Source organism: Fundulus heteroclitus, chromosome 2 (genome assembly GCF_011125445.2).
Source record: "Fundulus heteroclitus isolate FHET01 chromosome 2, MU-UCD_Fhet_4.1, whole genome shotgun sequence".
Lineage (NCBI taxonomy): Eukaryota > Metazoa > Chordata > Actinopteri > Cyprinodontiformes > Fundulidae > Fundulus > Fundulus heteroclitus.
This window is the reverse complement of record NC_046362.1, coordinates 26,618,791-26,636,875: the sequence shown is the minus strand read 5'-3', so window position 1 is coordinate 26,636,875 and position 18,085 is coordinate 26,618,791. Positions and strand designations below refer to the sequence as shown.

Here is an 18,085-nt window from a genome sequence, read left to right as displayed (position 1 = left end):
CACCACTTGGCTGCAAGTGGCATGTCAACGTGAGAATAATCAAAAACCCTTGTTCAGTTATGACTCAAATTAGCTTTCTTTTCTTATTTACATGTTCACTAAATAGGAAATGCCTCCCAGCATGCTGGTCACAGGTTAAGTGGTGTAAGAAAATGTGACTTGACAACATGGCTGCCTGAAGACCTTGAAACTCAGATTCAGATCACCCGCTTTCTTGGCTAAATAAATGGAATATTTCACACTTTTGGAGGAATCTTGATTTAATTTAATTTATTTGAAAATGTAAACTACATAGATCAACAAAAAAGTCATCTTGATTATTCTGTTATTATGTCATTGGATATTATTTAACATTTACTCAAAACCTTCAGCGCTTTAAAACATGATTCTTCTGGAGTTGTATTCCAGTCATGATCTTGTTTTAGTTTCTTCTATAATCCTCATCTGTGGATGAACTGTGAAAGGCATCAAATGACACAAAGCCACATATTTAGCATAAACTTGCTGCAGCATTATTGCAGTTTTTTTTTTTTTTTTTGTTTTTTTTTTTTTGTTTTTTGCATCTTGGTTAGTCAGTCATGTAAAGCGAATAATAAATGCATCGTTTCTGATTCACTTTTGTTTAATTTTTTTAGAACCTGATTCGGTGGTGGATCTGATGGGGACCGAAATCACCACTAGTTCAGTGACCCTGAACTGGAATCAGCCAAACAGCCAACCGCATTACTCTTATGAAGTGCGGGTTGAAAGTGTTGTCCCTAATTTATCAGGGTCAGGAAACATAACCAGTACAGGGAAGAAAACAATTAAAATTAATGATCTTGAATCTGGGAGCAACTACACCTTCACCGTGACTACACGTACAGAAGATCACACCCCAGCAGACTCTGTGACCATTTTCTTATTTACAAGTAAGCGCAAAATACCTCGGCAAGAAAGACTTATGAATGATTTGGGCAAATGTGTGGGATTTCTTTCCCCCCCACTTCAAGTAACACTTTATGTTTTTGTTTTCAGGGCCTTATAATATCACAGATTTGAAGGCTTCAACCTTAAGCACAACTAGCGTTTACCTAAACTGGACAAAACCATACCAGTACAAGTCTCATTTCAGATATTTGGTGGAAGCGACAGGCTGTCGCAACAAAACTAACGTCTCATCTGCACAAAACGTAACCTTCTCAGACCTCACCCCTGGAACCAACTGCACTTTCTGTGTTACTGTTATCACACTTGATGACACCAAAGGGAGAGAAGTCTGCACCACTCAGTATACAAGTAAGACTCATACTTTTCACGCCTTGTTTCCTTCAAAAGTTGTATCATTGTTGACTTGCCCTAATTTTTCTATGGCTCCACTTTAACAGAGCCTGAGGTGGCACAGCCAGTTATGTCCAGTCTCGGATCTAATAATTCAATTATGGTAACATGGACCAAACCCGCTGGAAATGTGGAGAAATACACACTTGAGCTAAACGGTTCAGGTTTACATCGACAACAGGACCTGAACTTTAACACCAGCCAGTTCCTGCATGTCAATCTGTCTGCTGCAGCGCTTTACAGCGCTGTGCTAAAGTCATGCAGTGGACCATTCTGTGAACCATCTATAATGGTTACAAACGCTACTTGTGAGTATGCTGCATTATATTTTCAAACAGCTTTTATTTTTATTAAGGTTTAATTATTTTTTTTAAGAATTAGAATTTGTGCAAGGTGACTTATTTTTTGCCTTGATTTCACTTAGTTTTATACCAATTAGTAAATAAATATTGCAAATCTCCGCAGCAGACCACAATAATTATACTAACAGTATCTGACTCTTGCTTTCTACAAGTTATATTCTATTAAAAAAACCTTTATCCAAGTGGCTGCGGTGGTAACAGGTCAGACACTCTCCCTGGCGACACCATCCTGCTCTTTGTGGGGAGTTAAAAGGATTTCCCTGGACTCATCGTAATCATATGCCAGAACAACCACTAACTCTTTTCAATGTTCTAGCAATCTCATTAAGGTGTATTGCAAATGCACATCTAAAGGTCTGAGAGACTGGAGTCCAGGAGGAGAGCGTGATTGTCTGACATCAGCCACAACCTTTGGGCAGCATTTTAACTACCTTATTGACCTCATCCTCAGATACTGCCTCCTATGTGGAGGACATGATCATATTAAAGAAATCCTCAAAGTCCTCCCTCCACTGCCCGACAATCTGCTCCGAAGCTCCAGCAGTTTGTGGCACATTCTGTTCTATTTTACATAAGCAGCCTTAAATGCTCAATGTGGATTGAAAGCAATTTACAAATATATATATTTAATGTAATCAGAGAGCAAGCTTGCTGATTTAAATGTGACGCACTGTGCCCTTGCAGACCCAAACCCGCCCGGTCCAATCGAGATCCTGCAGAAGACGACCAGTTCTATTGAACTGCGCTGGGGAGAAGCGCCTCTGATGAGTAACGCATCCAGCTACCAATACAGTCTGACCTACAATCTCTCCCAGGAAGATGAGAAGGTCCCCTCTCTCACGACGAATCACACTTTACTGGCACTGCTGTCTGGGACTTCCTACAACATTTCAGTGAAAACTGTGGGACCGATGGGTTTTGAAAGTGAATCTGTTTACAAATACATGGTTACCACAAGTAAGAATTTTATTTTCTTAAATTACACAAGCACTAGTTAAACTCTATATCTGTTGACACCATAGTCCCTTGGGGGAAAAAAAATATATACAAGCACAAGCTTTATTTTATTTGACAGAGATTTCATGTTGAATGTTAGCACAGAGCAGTGCATTGTTGAACATATGAATTTGAGTTGTTTGAGTAAATCAGTCAACAAATTCAGATCATGAAGACAAGGCAAGGCAAGTTTATTTGTATAGCACATTTCATATACAAGATAATCCAGAGTGCTTTACATAAAAAAACGAGTTGAATGAATTGAGAAGTAAAAGAGTTTATAAAGCAAAAATTCAAAACAAATATAAGTAATAAAGGTTGCAGTGCATAGTGGGAGATTTCTGAAATGCAGCACTAAATAAAAAGGTTTTCAGTCTTGGCTTAATGCATTTAACAGTTTCAGCAGCCCTGAATATATATATAAATATATTCCGTGACAGACAGGAAGCCAGTGTAAAGATCTAAGAACTGGAGTCATATGGCCCTCTCTCTTGGTTTTAAGTAGGGACTCATGCAGCAACCTACTGAAAATAAAAGCATGTTGTTCTAAATCCTGCTGAGACTTCTTTCCTGTAACCCTCAATATGTTCTGACTTCACGACTGTCTCGATGTAGGTGTTAAAATTCTGGTCTGAGTCCAGAAGCACTCCCAGATTTCTGGCTTGGCTATTGGTTTTTAGCTTTACTGCCTGAAGTTCTGACTTTTGATCTTTCTTCCTTGGAAGACCAATAATCACAGCCGACAGGTCCAGGGCTAAAGGTGTGGAGGGGTTTAAAACATGGTGAGATTACAGCTGCGACTATCTCACAGAGCACTCTCTAATGCAATGGAAAATGGAAAGAGTAACCCAACTGCGGACCTGCTATGTTGGTCCTTTAACAGCCCTATTTTCAGCAGGGCCAGAGAACCTGTTAGGAGTTGATGGAAAGATGAATTAAGCTAAATACAAGGCAATCCTAGATCATGCACCGCAGTGGCTGCAAAAGACTTGGTGCAGGTTCATCTTTTTTTTTTTTTTTTTTTTTTTTTTTTTGGTGCAGGTTCATCTTCCTGCAGGAAAACAATGTTAAACATTCAGGGAGAGCTACAGCAGAACGTATCAGATCAAAGCACATTCATGCGTTCACTCACTTTCTTGATACAACCCATGTAAAATACATTTTGTTTGCTTGTTTGTTTGAAAGATACGGATTGGGACTGCAGTATATGGATTATCAGTAAAATTTCTCACCTGTCTATTAAACCAACAGGACCTCACAGCGTGCATTTTACCACCATCAGTACTGAGGAGTACGGTATCAGTGTACAATGGAGCAACCCTCATGAGTATAAGACGACCTATCGCTTTTTTCTCACCTGGCAAAGCTCTGACCGGAATATCACTGAAAACACCACAATTAGTGAAACCTCACATGACATCTCGGAACTCACGCCTGGCACAGAGTACAACATCAGCGTCACCACCGAGACCTCTGATGGAACACAATCTGCCCCAAACACGACTTCCATTTGCACAAGTATGCTCATAACAACTTAAGTTACAAACATTCCTTTCCACTGTTCCAAGATAACTGGTCTTCTGTGGATTTCTCCTTTTCTTGTGTTAAATACAAAAAAAAAAAAAATTAACCTCTTTAATATGACATTTTTTTCTGCTTTTAATGTCATGTGACGATAGATTTTCCCATTTTTCTACCCCAAAACTGTTTATTCTCTTAACCACCAAGTATGGTTAAGTTTCAAATGACTCTAAAAAGCTTGCTGCTGACAACTATATTAGGAAACAGGAAATAATAAGGATAACGCATTCTTTTTCTAACATATCTGCTTCACCACTGCAGATGCGGGTCGTGTGGATAGTTTAAAATGTGAAGGACCAAACTCCGGAGATCCAAAGCTCATTCTGACTTGGGATAAGCCCGAGGGAAAATTCTCTGACTTCCAGTTTAATATATCCAACAGTTCTCAGAGCATCACTGAGAAAGGAAGCTGCTGCAACCACACCATTTCCAACCTTGCTTACCATTCTGAATATAATGTAGTTGTGGAGACTCAGAGCTGTGGAAAACCTAGCACTTCTCGGACAGTGAAATGTCACACAGGCGTTGGACGTAAGTTTGTGTCTTTTGTGCAATCTGTTATTGTGTCTTAATAATATGTAGCAATGTTAAATGGTATTTTAGGATAGTGGATCAGGCCCTATTCTGCAGCACCGTTTCTATCTGTTTTAATACCTCCATCTGTAGCCGTTCACTCTGTGTGTGATGAATTAGTTCATTATTCCTCTTTTTGATCCTTATAAAGAGCCACCGATTCCATCGAAGATAAAGTTGAACACAAATCCATCTCACAATTCATTCGAGGTTTTTATCGCCTCTGACATGATAAACAACTCCAAGGGACCAGTGACTCATGTTGGGATTCTGGTAACAAGCGATGATGAAGGTAGGGTTTGTTTCCTCTTCCTTAACATCAAGATGTGCTCCTATAGCAAATTACTGTCCATTTTATGGCAGCAATAAATAATTATGAAAACATCATAGGTCTTGTTAAACATTTATTAATCTGTGTGTTTTGTTTTCTCCAAGCCGGCAATTCTAACCTTGAGCAATATCTGCTGAAAACATACGATGACTGGAGATTAAAGTCTGCCCAAGCATACCTGGCAACTGTAGAAAACTACACCCTAACCACACGCAGCAATACTGACAGCATTGTGCTTAAAGTAGGAAGTGAATCAAAATGGAAGGGATACACTAACGGTCTTTTGGATCCAAGTGGAACGTACAAGTAAGAAAGCAAACTACTCTCAATAAAAACATCCCCTACTGTACAATAAATGAAAGAATAAAAACCTTTGGCTAGGCACATGTTAATAGTGTATTTTATTTTAACTGTGTTCTATTTTTGTTTTATTTATGTACCCTTTAACTCAAGCAATTTTTACAGGATTGTTTTGTAGGGTTCTTCTGAAGTTTTGATAGGTATAAAATCACATTTGTGTATCTTTTCAAGTCTAGATTAGTATGGAAAAACGAAACAAGGAACACAAAGATATTCAGTTTTCAGACATTCTTTTTGTTTAATTTACTTTATTGTTGTAATTTGCAAGTTACCTTGAGATATTTACACACAGTCATTCAAAAATGCAAAATATCTGGATAACTTTGTCCACTAGGCCATATTTGATCCGTTTCATAGTATCATAGTTTTAAAAATTGGGGTTTTCAAGAAACTGTACAAGTAACAAAGGATTAGTCTTGTCCAAATGTGGACAGTCCAAATGTGGACAGTACTAGGATAACCCTTGTCCTAATTCTATATAGATTATGCATCAAATATAACCTGTAATAGATTTAGAAATGTATTTAGTTTAATTTATTCCAAGGGCTAAAAAGCTTTAAAATAATTATGTACCTCTGTACCAAATCAGAAGCCAACATTTCTTTCCTCACAAGTGCAGAGAGTAGTTAAAAACTTGAGACCTTAAAAGTCTTTCAGACTTACACATTTTGAGTCTTACCAAGTATAAAAAACTTATATTTAAAGTTTGTTGAACCCAGATGTCAAACGTGTTCAGTTCTTCACATTCTTCAGAAGTGTGTATATATATATATATATATATATATATATATATATATATATATATATATATATATATATATATATATATATATATATATATATATTTTTTTTTTTTTTTGATAATGAGTAGTCAGTATCTTATCTTAAAACTGGCAGAGCTTGGAGTAATTTTAATTTGGAGAAACAGATGTGTTAGACACAGTGAGTTCCCAACCAGGAGTTCAGATATCTTAAATTAAGAACTGCAGAACAGAATGTAAAGCATAACCAGGCACAGAAATTATTTAATGCAAGGGAAGTGCAGAGCATAAATCAATTATATTGCATTTACTTTAACCACATTTGCATAGAACACCATTGGCAATGTTCTATGTGAAAATGTAGTTGGAATGTGCCATTATGAACTTTTTGCAATATAATAACTTTCATTTAAAAAATATCTCTGTTCCATAATATTAACAAAGCATTTTGAACAAAGATTGGCAAAATTATTGGTGTCATAGTAATCTATATTTATTTAAATATCAATACACAAAGATCTATTGACAGTGATGGACCACAGGTGAGTGTGCTGATATTTACTCCATTCAAATTTAGTGCCAACTATTTTTTGCCCTCATGAATACGTTTAACCAAGATTGATGCCGGAAACAGAATGTCTAGTCATCGTAGAATTACATCTCAGTAAAGATAAATTCCAAAATGGCAATATAAAAGTCTGTTAGATATGTTAGATAAAATAGTTAAGAAAGGAGGACTTTTGTTTAAAAATATCTTTGCTCTGACTTGCTGTCGCTTGACTCTTGGCTGTGCAGTCAGAACTGACTTCTGTTTGTCCAGACTGAAAACACACAGAGGCTGCAGGGAAATAACCCGCTGTCAATAGAGTGCACACAACAAAACACTCATCCTTTGCCCGGTTTATCTGGAGGTTTGTTCCTGCTAAAATGGAGTCATTCCTCTCCACTGTCTCCCCATGCTTGGGATTGCATTAAAGCAAACATTTGATGCACTCTACTGGTTTTCTGTTGAAAGGAATTCTCTATTAGTTATGGATTTAAAGTTCAGCTGAATCTGACCAAGTTGTTGAAATATTTTGGAATTAATTGGCTTAAATAGATTGACTTTCATTTTATAGAAATTTATATTAACTGGATCAATATATTGTCATATAAGTAGAGTGAATTAGACACAACTGAATTGACTTGAATAAAATATTTGAACTATACCTTTAATTAATTTAACTTCCATGGAGGGATTTATTGGATTGTTAATTTGTATGTTTGACTGTTTAAGCAAATATTACCACAATACTTACTTTAAAATAATCAGAGCTCAAATGCAAAAGATAGAAGACAAATTCACTGTAAACATATATGTTTGAGATGTATATATTCATTTTGATGCTTAAACTATTTTTTTCTATCCTGCAGATATGCCTTAGTGGTTTTCACCAATTTGGTCATGGATTTAAATAATCATCTTAACATCACTACCTCAGTGTTTTCTATAACGGATTACTCTGATGTCATTACTCTCAAGCAAAACCCAGGTATCATTGACAGAACCAAAATGGGACTTTGATATTCTTTATTATTTAATACATTTATTTGCTCTGGAGTGACTCTTTAAACCTGCTTTCATACTATTTCAGATATCATTCCTATTGCTATTGGAGTAACACTTGGCATTTTTGGAGTTCTCTTTGTCATCCTCATTGGCTTCATCATCTATTGGAGAAGGTCTTTATTTTTAGTACCAGTGAAAATATGCATTAGGATGATGCTGACAGCCAGATGCTCAATATTGTTCACATGTGATGTACTGCAGGTTGTCCAGAAAGGAGGCTCCCGACATCCAGATTCAGTCATTAGGGTTGGTATTTAAGCTATTACCAAATTATTATTGTTTTATACTCATAGTCCATAATTGTTTTTATAATCTTTATATTTTCTTTATTTCTTTAGGAGTAAAGTGTAAGTATAAGGCATTTAAATTGATAAAAAATCTGTAATTAAAAAATATTTTATTCTGGACAACATGTAACCCCCCCTAAACTACCGGTATATTGTTTGTATGAGTAGAAGTGTGGCTGTGAGGGTGGAGGACTTTGAAGCTTACTACAAGAAGCAGAAAGCTGACTCCAGCTGCGGCTTCGCTGAAGAATTTGAGGTAAAACGCGAAATTTATTTTTAAGCATTGCCAATTTGTATATCCCCCTCTTATACCAATCAACTGTTAGTAGAAAAAAGTATTTTTATTCACATTATTTCTTCAGAAATTTCTTCTGCAACGTTGCGGTGGCAACAAAAATGGTACTCGATGTATTTTTTTAACATGAGTAATCGTTTCTGGTTTTTATCTCTTGCCTAAATGTGAACACAAGCATCCTCCTATTTTTACACTTATGAATGTGAATGAAAATAGTCCATCTAATGAACAGGGCTAGTGCAAATATGGAATTACAAGTTGATTATAGTGAAATTACAGCCAACTGTTTTAAGGTTTCTAATGACTGCTTGATGCGGATGGTAAGTACACACACACACACACACACACACACACACATATATATATATATATATATATATATATATATATATATATATATATATATATATATATATATATATATATATATATATATATATATCTCCTTTATTGCGAAAGGTTTATGTTCCAACCATATCAGTGGTCAGGTGAGGTTCTTGAGAGGATGTTGCCTGTGCAATAAGTTCTTTCATGAAATCTGCTCAGTAATGACCAGTTCCAAGTCAACTTGTAGTGGTATCATAATATTATGGAAGCAAAATGGAACCACAGCAGTACTACAGAGGGGGCACAGATTGTTTCTATGACAGAGAAGCTGCTTTCAAACATTACACTGCATGCAGTTCAAAGCACTGGATGCAGTGGTTGCTCTCAACTGGTCAGGCTCAATCTTACTGAAAAGCCACGGCACATTTGAAGGACATTTATCTGTCAATTCTTTAAATGCAGTCATTTATTCAAGCATTAATCAAAACACTGATATTACAATCACAGCAATCCCTAACAGCCACTTTATCAGACCTTGTTGCTGTTTTAATACTGCTGTTGTACAAACTTGTTATCCGTGTATCAACCCTCCAGACCACACAGGTCTTCTGGCTCAAGCCTACTCTGCATACGCAGAACCAGAACCAGAACCAAACACGGAGAAGCCACATTTAGTTTTTATGCTCCACTTATCTGGAACAAGACTGTAAAAGTACTGAAAACCCTGAGTTCCTTTAATTAAAAACCTGTTTGTTTAGAGTTGACTTTAAATGTTGTTGTTTGTAGCCCAACTGGTCTCATACTGTATTTGACCTGCTGCTATTATTCCACTGCAATGTGTTTCTGTAATGTTTTCCCTTTGTCTCTGTAATGTTTTTCTTTCCTCTGTAATGTTTGTTGTTGTTGTTGTCATTAATGTACGGCACTTTGAATCTTTGCCTTAGAAATAAACCAGCCATGCCTTTAATGCTAAATAAATATTCACAGTGTGACCATTTTATATCTAGGCATAAAGACATCTCAACAGAGTTTGCTAATAACTAAACTACCTAAAGTCACGAAGAGGCAGCTATCTATAGTGTTAAAGTAAGAGATTTTTTTCTTCTGTAGCCATTCATTCATTGACCAAACTGCATGTCTTTTTTTTTTTCTTTTTTTTTGTTTTGAAAGGACCTGAAGCCTGTCGGGACAGCTCAGGCAAAAGTGCACGCCCTAGCTTTGGAGAACAAGCCTAAAAACCGCTACAACAACGTCCTTCCATGTAAGTCACCTCAAATGTCCTTTTTCTCCTTTTTAAACGCTAATCCTCATTCCTCAAACGATAACCTGTTAGTCTTAACGTGTGGACGTTCTGACCGTTTATGCTTTTAAAGTGCGCTTTCATCTAACGCCTTCATTTCCACCCATAAACGAATCCTTCATGTTTCATTGACACACTTATCCGCTGCCTAGATGACTCGTCCAGGGTGAAACTCTCTGTTGTTCATGGAAGTCCGAATGAAGATTACATCAATGCTAATTACATGCCGGTGCGTACTGACACTATTTACCATTGCTTTTGGTCATTGCTTGGGTAATTTTAAAGCGTGTTGTGCAACAGTAGATACCATATCTCTTGCTTCATGGAATGACATTGTACCACATCTACATCCGTGCCCCGTTTTGGGAATTTTGCAGCGGTTTTATGTTGCGTTTTCGGATCGCAGGGTTACCTCTCCCGGAAGGAGTACATTGCAGCTCAGGGACCTTTGCCTGCAACAGTCAACGACTTTTGGAGGATGGTCTGGGAGAAGAACGTGCATACTCTGGTCATGCTAACACGCTGTAATGAACAAGGAAGGGTGAGTATGGACATACGCAAAGCAACACGCTAATGTGTCAAACCTGCCACTGGTCCATAAGCAGTCGGATGGTTTTTGCACAGGTATAAGCTTTACTTAAAGCAAAACTGCTATTGCACTGAAATGCTTAACCTTTTTCTCCATCTAATCAAATTAACTTTGTTTTTCAGGTCAAATGTGAGCAGTACTGGGGTCCTGGCACTAAATATTATGAAAACATAATTGTTACAATAACCTCTGAAATCCCTCTTGAAGACTGGACCATCAGGGACTTTGACATAAAAAATGTAGGTTCTCCTGATGTAAAAAAAACTAACCAACACACCGCTAAAATCACCAGATTTCAGGCATCATGTTGTTTTCATACTGACAGTATCCAACAAAAGGTGCACAGGTCATGTTTTCTAAATGGATCTTCATTCTGAAAATGTGTCCTGGGTTTTTGATGTGTCCCGTGGTGATTGTTCATTTTCATTCGCTGTCGCTTCAACGCCGTCCTGCTTTTCCCACCAGGTGAAAACGACAGAAGTCCGTTCCATCCGCCACTTCCATTTCACAGCCTGGCCGGATCACGGCGTTCCAGAAACCACAGAGCTTCTGATCAGCTTCAGACATTTGGTCAGAGAGCACATGAACCAGTACTCCAGAAACTCCCCCACAATCGTTCACTGCAGGTTGGAGACAACTCCGGTTTGATATGTCAGACGTTACAAAATGACCTGTCGTCACCTCTCATTTTCCGCCTTTCTGTTTCTGTCATGTACTCTCAGTGCTGGAGTGGGGCGCACAGGCACCTTCATAGCCATCGATCGCTTGATCTTCCAGATCGAAAGGGAAAATATTGTAGACGTATACGGCATTGTTCACGATCTGCGAATGCACCGGCCCCTCATGGTGCAGACAGAGGTAGGAACAAAACAGGTCCACGCTGCTTTCCTTTTTCCTGTTTTTTGAATCGCAAACCTTTTCTGATTTTTTTTTTTTTTGTTTTTGTTTTTTGATTACTCCAGGACCAGTATGTCTTCTTAAACCAGTGTGCCTTGGACATCATCCGGGCAAGAACAGGGAACAACGTGGATCTAATCTACCAGAACACAGCTGCCATCTCAATTTATGAGAACGTAAAGCCAAAAACGGGATATTAGACTGCTTTTTAATTTTTCTATGTCTCCCCCTGCTTTAGGATGAGAAACAACTGAGAAAACAGGTTTAAAAGGAATATTTTTAACTGAATGTGCTGTGTTGATTTTCATAGCGATCACACCTTTTAAGGGTTTATACCTCGTCGTTTTCATATTTATTTGTTAAAAATAGAGGAAACCACAGCATTGTTTATATGCTTCTGCCTTACATTCTCTCATGGCTGCAAACTGTTTTCACTGCACAATTGTTTTAAAGTTGCTTCCTACTGTATATATGACAAACTGACTTTAATTCTGCTCAGGTAGTTTTTTGTTTTTTGTATATTCTGGTATTTTACATAAGCTTTTGATAAATTGAACAGTGCAAAACTATTGCTGGTATATGGATACGTGCCTAAAACAGCGTGGATGATTTTACACCAATAGAGGGCGCTCTTGTCTTATTTTTTTAACTGATAACCAGGGACCATATAATATTTTAAAGGAACTTTAAATTATTCTCCTCTTGCTCAACTAACTATAAGCCAATATGAACTGTGCAATGTGATTTAATGAAAGTTTATTTGTTTTAGGTTATTTTTATATTTATATGCACTGCAATGTGGCAAATGCACTGGATGCATTAATGCATTTGTCCTACACTGTCCACTTTAGATAACAGAGGTGTTTGATTTTTTTTTCCATTTTCTTTTTTCTTTTAGTAGTTTTAGATTCTGGCCAGTGCTTCTTCAAATGGAATATCTTGCTTATCCTTCCTCATTTCATCTCAGGAACTTCTTCCAAGAAGAGCATTTTACTGGCTGTTATTGTGTTAGAAAGAAAATCTATAAAGCACCAGTTTGTATTATTAATTTAGAGATGATTTCTGTTCACTTGTTTTGTCTTTTCTATGCTGTACATGCTGTAGAAAAACTGTAATTTTATCTCACTTCCTGGGACAACTGTCATCATTGATGTTCACTTCATGTGTTGTAAAAGTCACCAGAAAAGCACAAGCTTAATTTCTTTTTTTCTCTGTTGGCCAATATTTTCCATGAGCCAGGTACGATTGAAGGAAAAACTTCTTTTTTTTTTTTTTTTTTTTTTTGGAATAGAAGCACTTATGTTTGATGAGAAATAGGAGTATAAAATAGCAAATGTTTTTGATGTTTTTAAAAGGCTTTTTAAGATGCTTGCTGGTTCAATGCAATTATGTAAAATGAGCTGAAATGTAAAATGTGTACTTCTGAATTATGTCAAATGAAATGGGATTGTAGACGTTGCAACATTGTGGCAACAAGCTACTCTTTAGGAGAATCTACCCACTTCAGTGCGAATAAAGCTTAACTGTCTCGCTAAAAATGTCGTCCTGTTCTTTTCAGAATACTTTTACTTCATTTTTGTCAAATTTTTACAGGCTGATATTAAAGTTCCTTGCACAAATGATCACACTTCTTAAACTTTTGTCAGATTAAATAACTAAAAGTAATGTTTCTCTTTTTTTTAATTTTAGCACACAGCAAAACAAAGCAGTCCATAATTCTAAAGTGGAAGAAAAATAAATAAGTGTTCCATTGATTTTACTTAAAGAAATTATGAAAGGCGTGGTATAACTTTGTATTTAGCCCCTGGTGAGTCAATACTATGTAAAACCACTTTTTGCTTAAATGTTCAGTCAGTTGGAAAAAGAAGGCATTTGTGAATATTAATTTGCAAGTTTTGATACAGATTTTCAATGAGACTAAGGTGTGGTCTTTGAATAAGCCATTCTAACGCAATAACACACTTTGATTTAAACTTGTCGCTAAGTCTGAATATTTAGGGTCATCCTGCCTGAAGGTGAATTTCCACCCCAGTTTCAAGTTTATGGTGTCTCAAACAGTGTCCCATCCAAGATTACCCCTTGTTTATCTTGGATGATGTGTGATGTTAGTTCATTCGGTAGGAAGGTTAATCAAGTACTGAGTAACTGATCATAACATCTGATTTATTATTTAAGTGATTTAATCAGACAGAGAAAGAAAGTACAAATTTTGGTATTTGGTAGGGGAGTGGTGGCCTAGTGGTTAGAGCATCGCACTTGCGCTCTGAGAAGGTTGAAAGTACCCGGTTTGATTCCCACAGCCTGCACTCTGGGTCACTGAGCAAGACCCTTAACACCAGATTGCTCCCCAGGCGCCGCACAGTGGCAACCCACTGCTCCCCAAGGAGATGGGTTTAGATGCATAAGTGAATTTCTCCATTGTGAGGTCAATGATGTTCAATTATTATCATTTTAAAGACTAAAATAAAAATATATATATATACAAACAATAGCAAGATAACAAATTCACACTGTTTACATTTTTTTTTTCTTAATTCCAATAACAATATCTACTGTGTGCTGTATGTTCACTTGACCTCCAAATGGCCCAATGATCTCAGCAGACAGAAAATCTAATTTGAACAACAAAGCTTGTGTACAAACTAGAACTCTCATAAATTGTAGCCGTGTGTCTCTGCTGCGTTTCCGGTCAAACATGTCATGGGTTATGGTGGGTAGAGTAGCCAGAAATTTTACTCAAGAGTAGCAATATTTTTAAAATAATATTACTCAAGCAAAACTACTCCTAAACGTACACTTTGTTCAATAAGTAACTCAGGTAAATGCAATTTTTAACAAGTTACTGTCCAACTCTGCTCCAGAGTCACTATGAGCCTTTTGGCTGCTTTCTGATAAATTATTTCCATGCTGGACCAGTTTAGGTGCACTTCAATGTCTTGATAGGTTTTCAGTTGTGCCATACTCACTCCATTTATGGACGATTGCTTGAACAGTGCTTTAACAGTCAAAACATGGAATATTTTTATGACCTGACCATGGTTTAAGCTTCTCCACAACTTCTTCCCTGAGCTATCTGCAGTGTTCCTTGGATTTTGTGATGCTGTTTGTTTAAAACTGTTCTCTAAACCTGTGAGGCCTTCACAGAACATCTACGATTTATATTGATTTATTTAGAGGTTTCAGGGTAGGAGACGAATACAATTCTATGCCATATTTCCAGGTTTTTATTGGTGAAAACATTTGGAATACAATTCATGATTATGCACTATTTTATGTTGGTCTGTAAAATAAAATGCTAATAAAAAATGTTGAAGTTTGTGGTCGAAACAGGAATATTTTTGTAAGAAAATATGTGGCACACTACGATTTTTATTTTTTTATATATATTTTCTAGTTTTTGAATTGAATGAACCATAAGGAAAGATGAGCAACAAAAATACCATGTTTCAGAGGAGGATGAGCTTCCACGCCTCTGCCTTTTTAAAATTTTAAATTACAGGTAGTTAACAGCACCCTCTACAGGTATAAACACTGACCTTCTTTTCCTATTTTCCCAGGGCCATGTCACAGAGACCTCCAACCTATATAGGCATCCCACAACAAGCTAACGTCGCAAAGCTAACGTCAAACTACTGTATACATTATATATAACTGCTTTGAGGCATCGAAGTGGTGGTAATATCATATTCTAATTGAATGGTGGGCATCAAGGAGCCCATCTTTATTTACCCGTCCATCTCCTTCACTCCTCCACATCAGGCTGATTGGATGTCACTCATAAGTCTGATTTAAAAATAGATTTGACATTTGAATGGCTCTTTCTTGTTTCTTCTGCTGTGGACTTCAGTTAAAACTATACTAAACAGGCTTTATTTTAGTACTATATGTTGAGCACTATTACTTGTAATTATAAGTACAGAAATGTAAAATTCCCCTTTCAAAATGAATCCTATTGAAATGTTTATTTTATGTTTAAAAGTTTGAGTTTCTGTAAGCATTTGATTAGGGATCCATAGCATTCTGTTATTATCCTGGGAAATATGTATGGCATGACACAGCAGCCCATTTCGTTTAGCCTCTAGGCTGGAAGAGGACAGATATTTATTTATCCATTTTTCCATCTTTGCTTCTGCCACAAGCGAAGATGAAAAAAGTAGATAAGGTGAAAAATCTCACCGTTTGTCTTGAAATTCTCCATGATAATTATTGCAGTAATATAGATGAAAAATGTGGTGGGACAAGGATCTCTGATTCCTGCAGAAAACCTTTAGCAACATGGAAGGGCGGAGACAGAAATTACCATGTCACTGCATTTTGTTCTATAAGATAGCTGGAGAAACAGGACATAAAAATCACCAGAAGCTTTGATATAAGCCTGTCTGTGAGACAAGTGTCTCATTAACATACTTTCCATTTTTAGATAATGGATGGAACAGAGCTATGAGATATTTTCAAAGGTTGAATTGTGTTGTATAACCTAACTATACTTTTAACTTCTTTATAGCTTTACCTGTGACCATTGAAGTTTGTTCCTCAGTATTCAACATACTTTTTTTTTTGTTGAAAGGTGTTTTCTAACAAACCTCAGGGCTCCATTTGTTTTTGTTTTTTTTGTGATGACTGGATAATAAAGGCTTTTTTCTAGCATCACTTGTAAACAACTTAAAAGTTTTTACGTAATTATATAACAAATGTGAAATATTTAACTCATCTTGATGCTGATCTCCAAGTTGCATCCACAATTAAAAACTTAAATGCCAAAGTCATTTGGTTTGATTAGAAAGACAGTGTGCCCTCAAAACTCCAAGTATCTAAACCCTTGATGGGAACTCTCTATGATCTAGACCAGGGGTGTGTAACCTGTTGCTCCAGATCTTAAAAAAAAAAACTTTGACTAACATCATAAAGAAAGGTTTAGGTTTAGATGTGTTTTTCTTATCAGGAATCTGAGTGTGTGTTTTATTACACAATCATCCACAAATAACATGTCACAGCAGAAATGTATCCATCCTCTTTTTGCAAAAATTTTATGTTTTCATTTATCTAGAACCTAAAAAAAAAGCAAAATGGTGGTTCTAAATTACAACAAATTTCCCATAGTAGGCATTAGAAGGTTGTGTGACATTAGTGGCTCAAAACAAGTTTTATTTAGCTTGAGGGAGAGAAAATGGCTGGGGTCTGGACCATGTTTCTGAGTATCTGTATTTCTAAGTATCTATATTTTAAGTCAACGGTTTATTCTTTTGAAACCACACTGAGAAATTACAGGCTGAGGTTCAGTCAAAAAGCAGCTTCCTCTGTAGAATGCACTCCTCTTTCACTTCCTATGCCAAACAAAGAGTTGCTCAAATGACTGTACTTCCTATATTTGATAATGGTGATTTCATATACACAATGTAAGGGCTTACTCCAAAAACGTGATGTCTTCTACCGCTCTGCTATGTGGTTTGCAACAAATGCTCCCTTTAGAACAAACCACTGCAGTTTAAATCCCTCTCCTAATTGGCCACTATTACATCCTCCTTGGCAGTAGCGTATGTTTACCTGGTATAGTGTTTGTCTTTTTTGAATTTTTTGTCTTCTTATTCCCCTTGCCCTCAGAAACCCTGCTATTTGCTAGGCCACAGTCTGAAATAATAAATTGTAAAATAAAAGTTTTTTTTAAATGAAGCATTCCACAGCTAAGGCAGGATAATCTATTGACCGGACGACTTTTGATCATGACAAATATTGTCTTTATAGAAGACTGGCATAAATTGTTGTTTGCAATTTGCCATACGCTATATAGTGAACATCAACCTTCTTCTGCATCAATCACGCAGAAGAAGGTTCTCTGGTCAGGCAAAAAGAATTATACTATTTACCTACTCACAAAATTATAATTAGGGAAGTGAACTATCATTCTCATTCTCAACACGCAATTCTCACAGTGCAGCATAACACTGTGGTTATGTTTATATATATATATATATATATATATATATATATATATATATATATATATATATATATATATATATATATATATATATGTATATATATATATATATATATATATATATGCACAAACAAGGACAGGCAAGCTGGTCAGATTTGATTGAAAGATAAATAGCACTAAATACAGAGCAATGCTAAAAGTGGCAGCAAACCACTTGAAACTAGGGCGGAGGTTCACTTTGCAGTAGGACAGCGACCTTGAATATACAGCCACAGCTGCAACAGAATGGTCTAGATCAAAACAAATATCTGTGTTAGAATGCCTCAATCAAACTTCAGACCTAAATCTAAAAGAACATTTTTGGCAAGGCTCTAAAGCTGCTCATAACAATCTCAATCCAGTTTGACTAATGTTGTAGGGTGGCTGGCTCTCCGTGTCTCAAACCCGGGCCCTCTACCAAAGCCCTGGGAGCTTAAGGGTTCTTCTTAGTATCTTTTCTGTTCCTACGCTCTTCTGGACTGAAATGTCTCATGTTTCTCCGGGTGTCTGTCGGAACCAC

The 18,085-nt window shown here is 36.6% G+C and overlaps 1 protein-coding gene across 1 annotated transcript in view; it reads left to right on the top strand.

The window, feature by feature from the left end:
* Positions 1–13,126, top strand: part of ptprjb.1 (protein tyrosine phosphatase receptor type Jb, tandem duplicate 1) — a gene marked incomplete at its 5' end in the record, with an annotated part of 53,470 nt that extends 40,344 nt beyond the window's left edge. Inside the window, 20 exons of the mRNA XM_036151659.1 lie at positions 636–911; positions 1,018–1,278; positions 1,368–1,628; positions 2,367–2,639; positions 3,930–4,196; positions 4,521–4,790; positions 4,984–5,124; positions 5,268–5,469; positions 7,698–7,816; positions 7,919–8,006; positions 8,095–8,139; positions 8,232–8,240; positions 8,349–8,436; positions 9,973–10,063; positions 10,255–10,331; positions 10,509–10,643; positions 10,814–10,930; positions 11,157–11,317; positions 11,414–11,549; positions 11,654–13,126. Of these exons, the coding sequence (XP_036007552.1) occupies positions 636–911; positions 1,018–1,278; positions 1,368–1,628; positions 2,367–2,639; positions 3,930–4,196; positions 4,521–4,790; positions 4,984–5,124; positions 5,268–5,469; positions 7,698–7,816; positions 7,919–8,006; positions 8,095–8,139; positions 8,232–8,240; positions 8,349–8,436; positions 9,973–10,063; positions 10,255–10,331; positions 10,509–10,643; positions 10,814–10,930; positions 11,157–11,317; positions 11,414–11,549; positions 11,654–11,788 (3,152 nt within the window). The remainder of the gene's footprint in view (positions 1–635; positions 912–1,017; positions 1,279–1,367; positions 1,629–2,366; positions 2,640–3,929; positions 4,197–4,520; positions 4,791–4,983; positions 5,125–5,267; positions 5,470–7,697; positions 7,817–7,918; positions 8,007–8,094; positions 8,140–8,231; positions 8,241–8,348; positions 8,437–9,972; positions 10,064–10,254; positions 10,332–10,508; positions 10,644–10,813; positions 10,931–11,156; positions 11,318–11,413; positions 11,550–11,653) is intronic.
* Between the last annotated feature and the right edge of the window lie 4,959 nt (positions 13,127–18,085).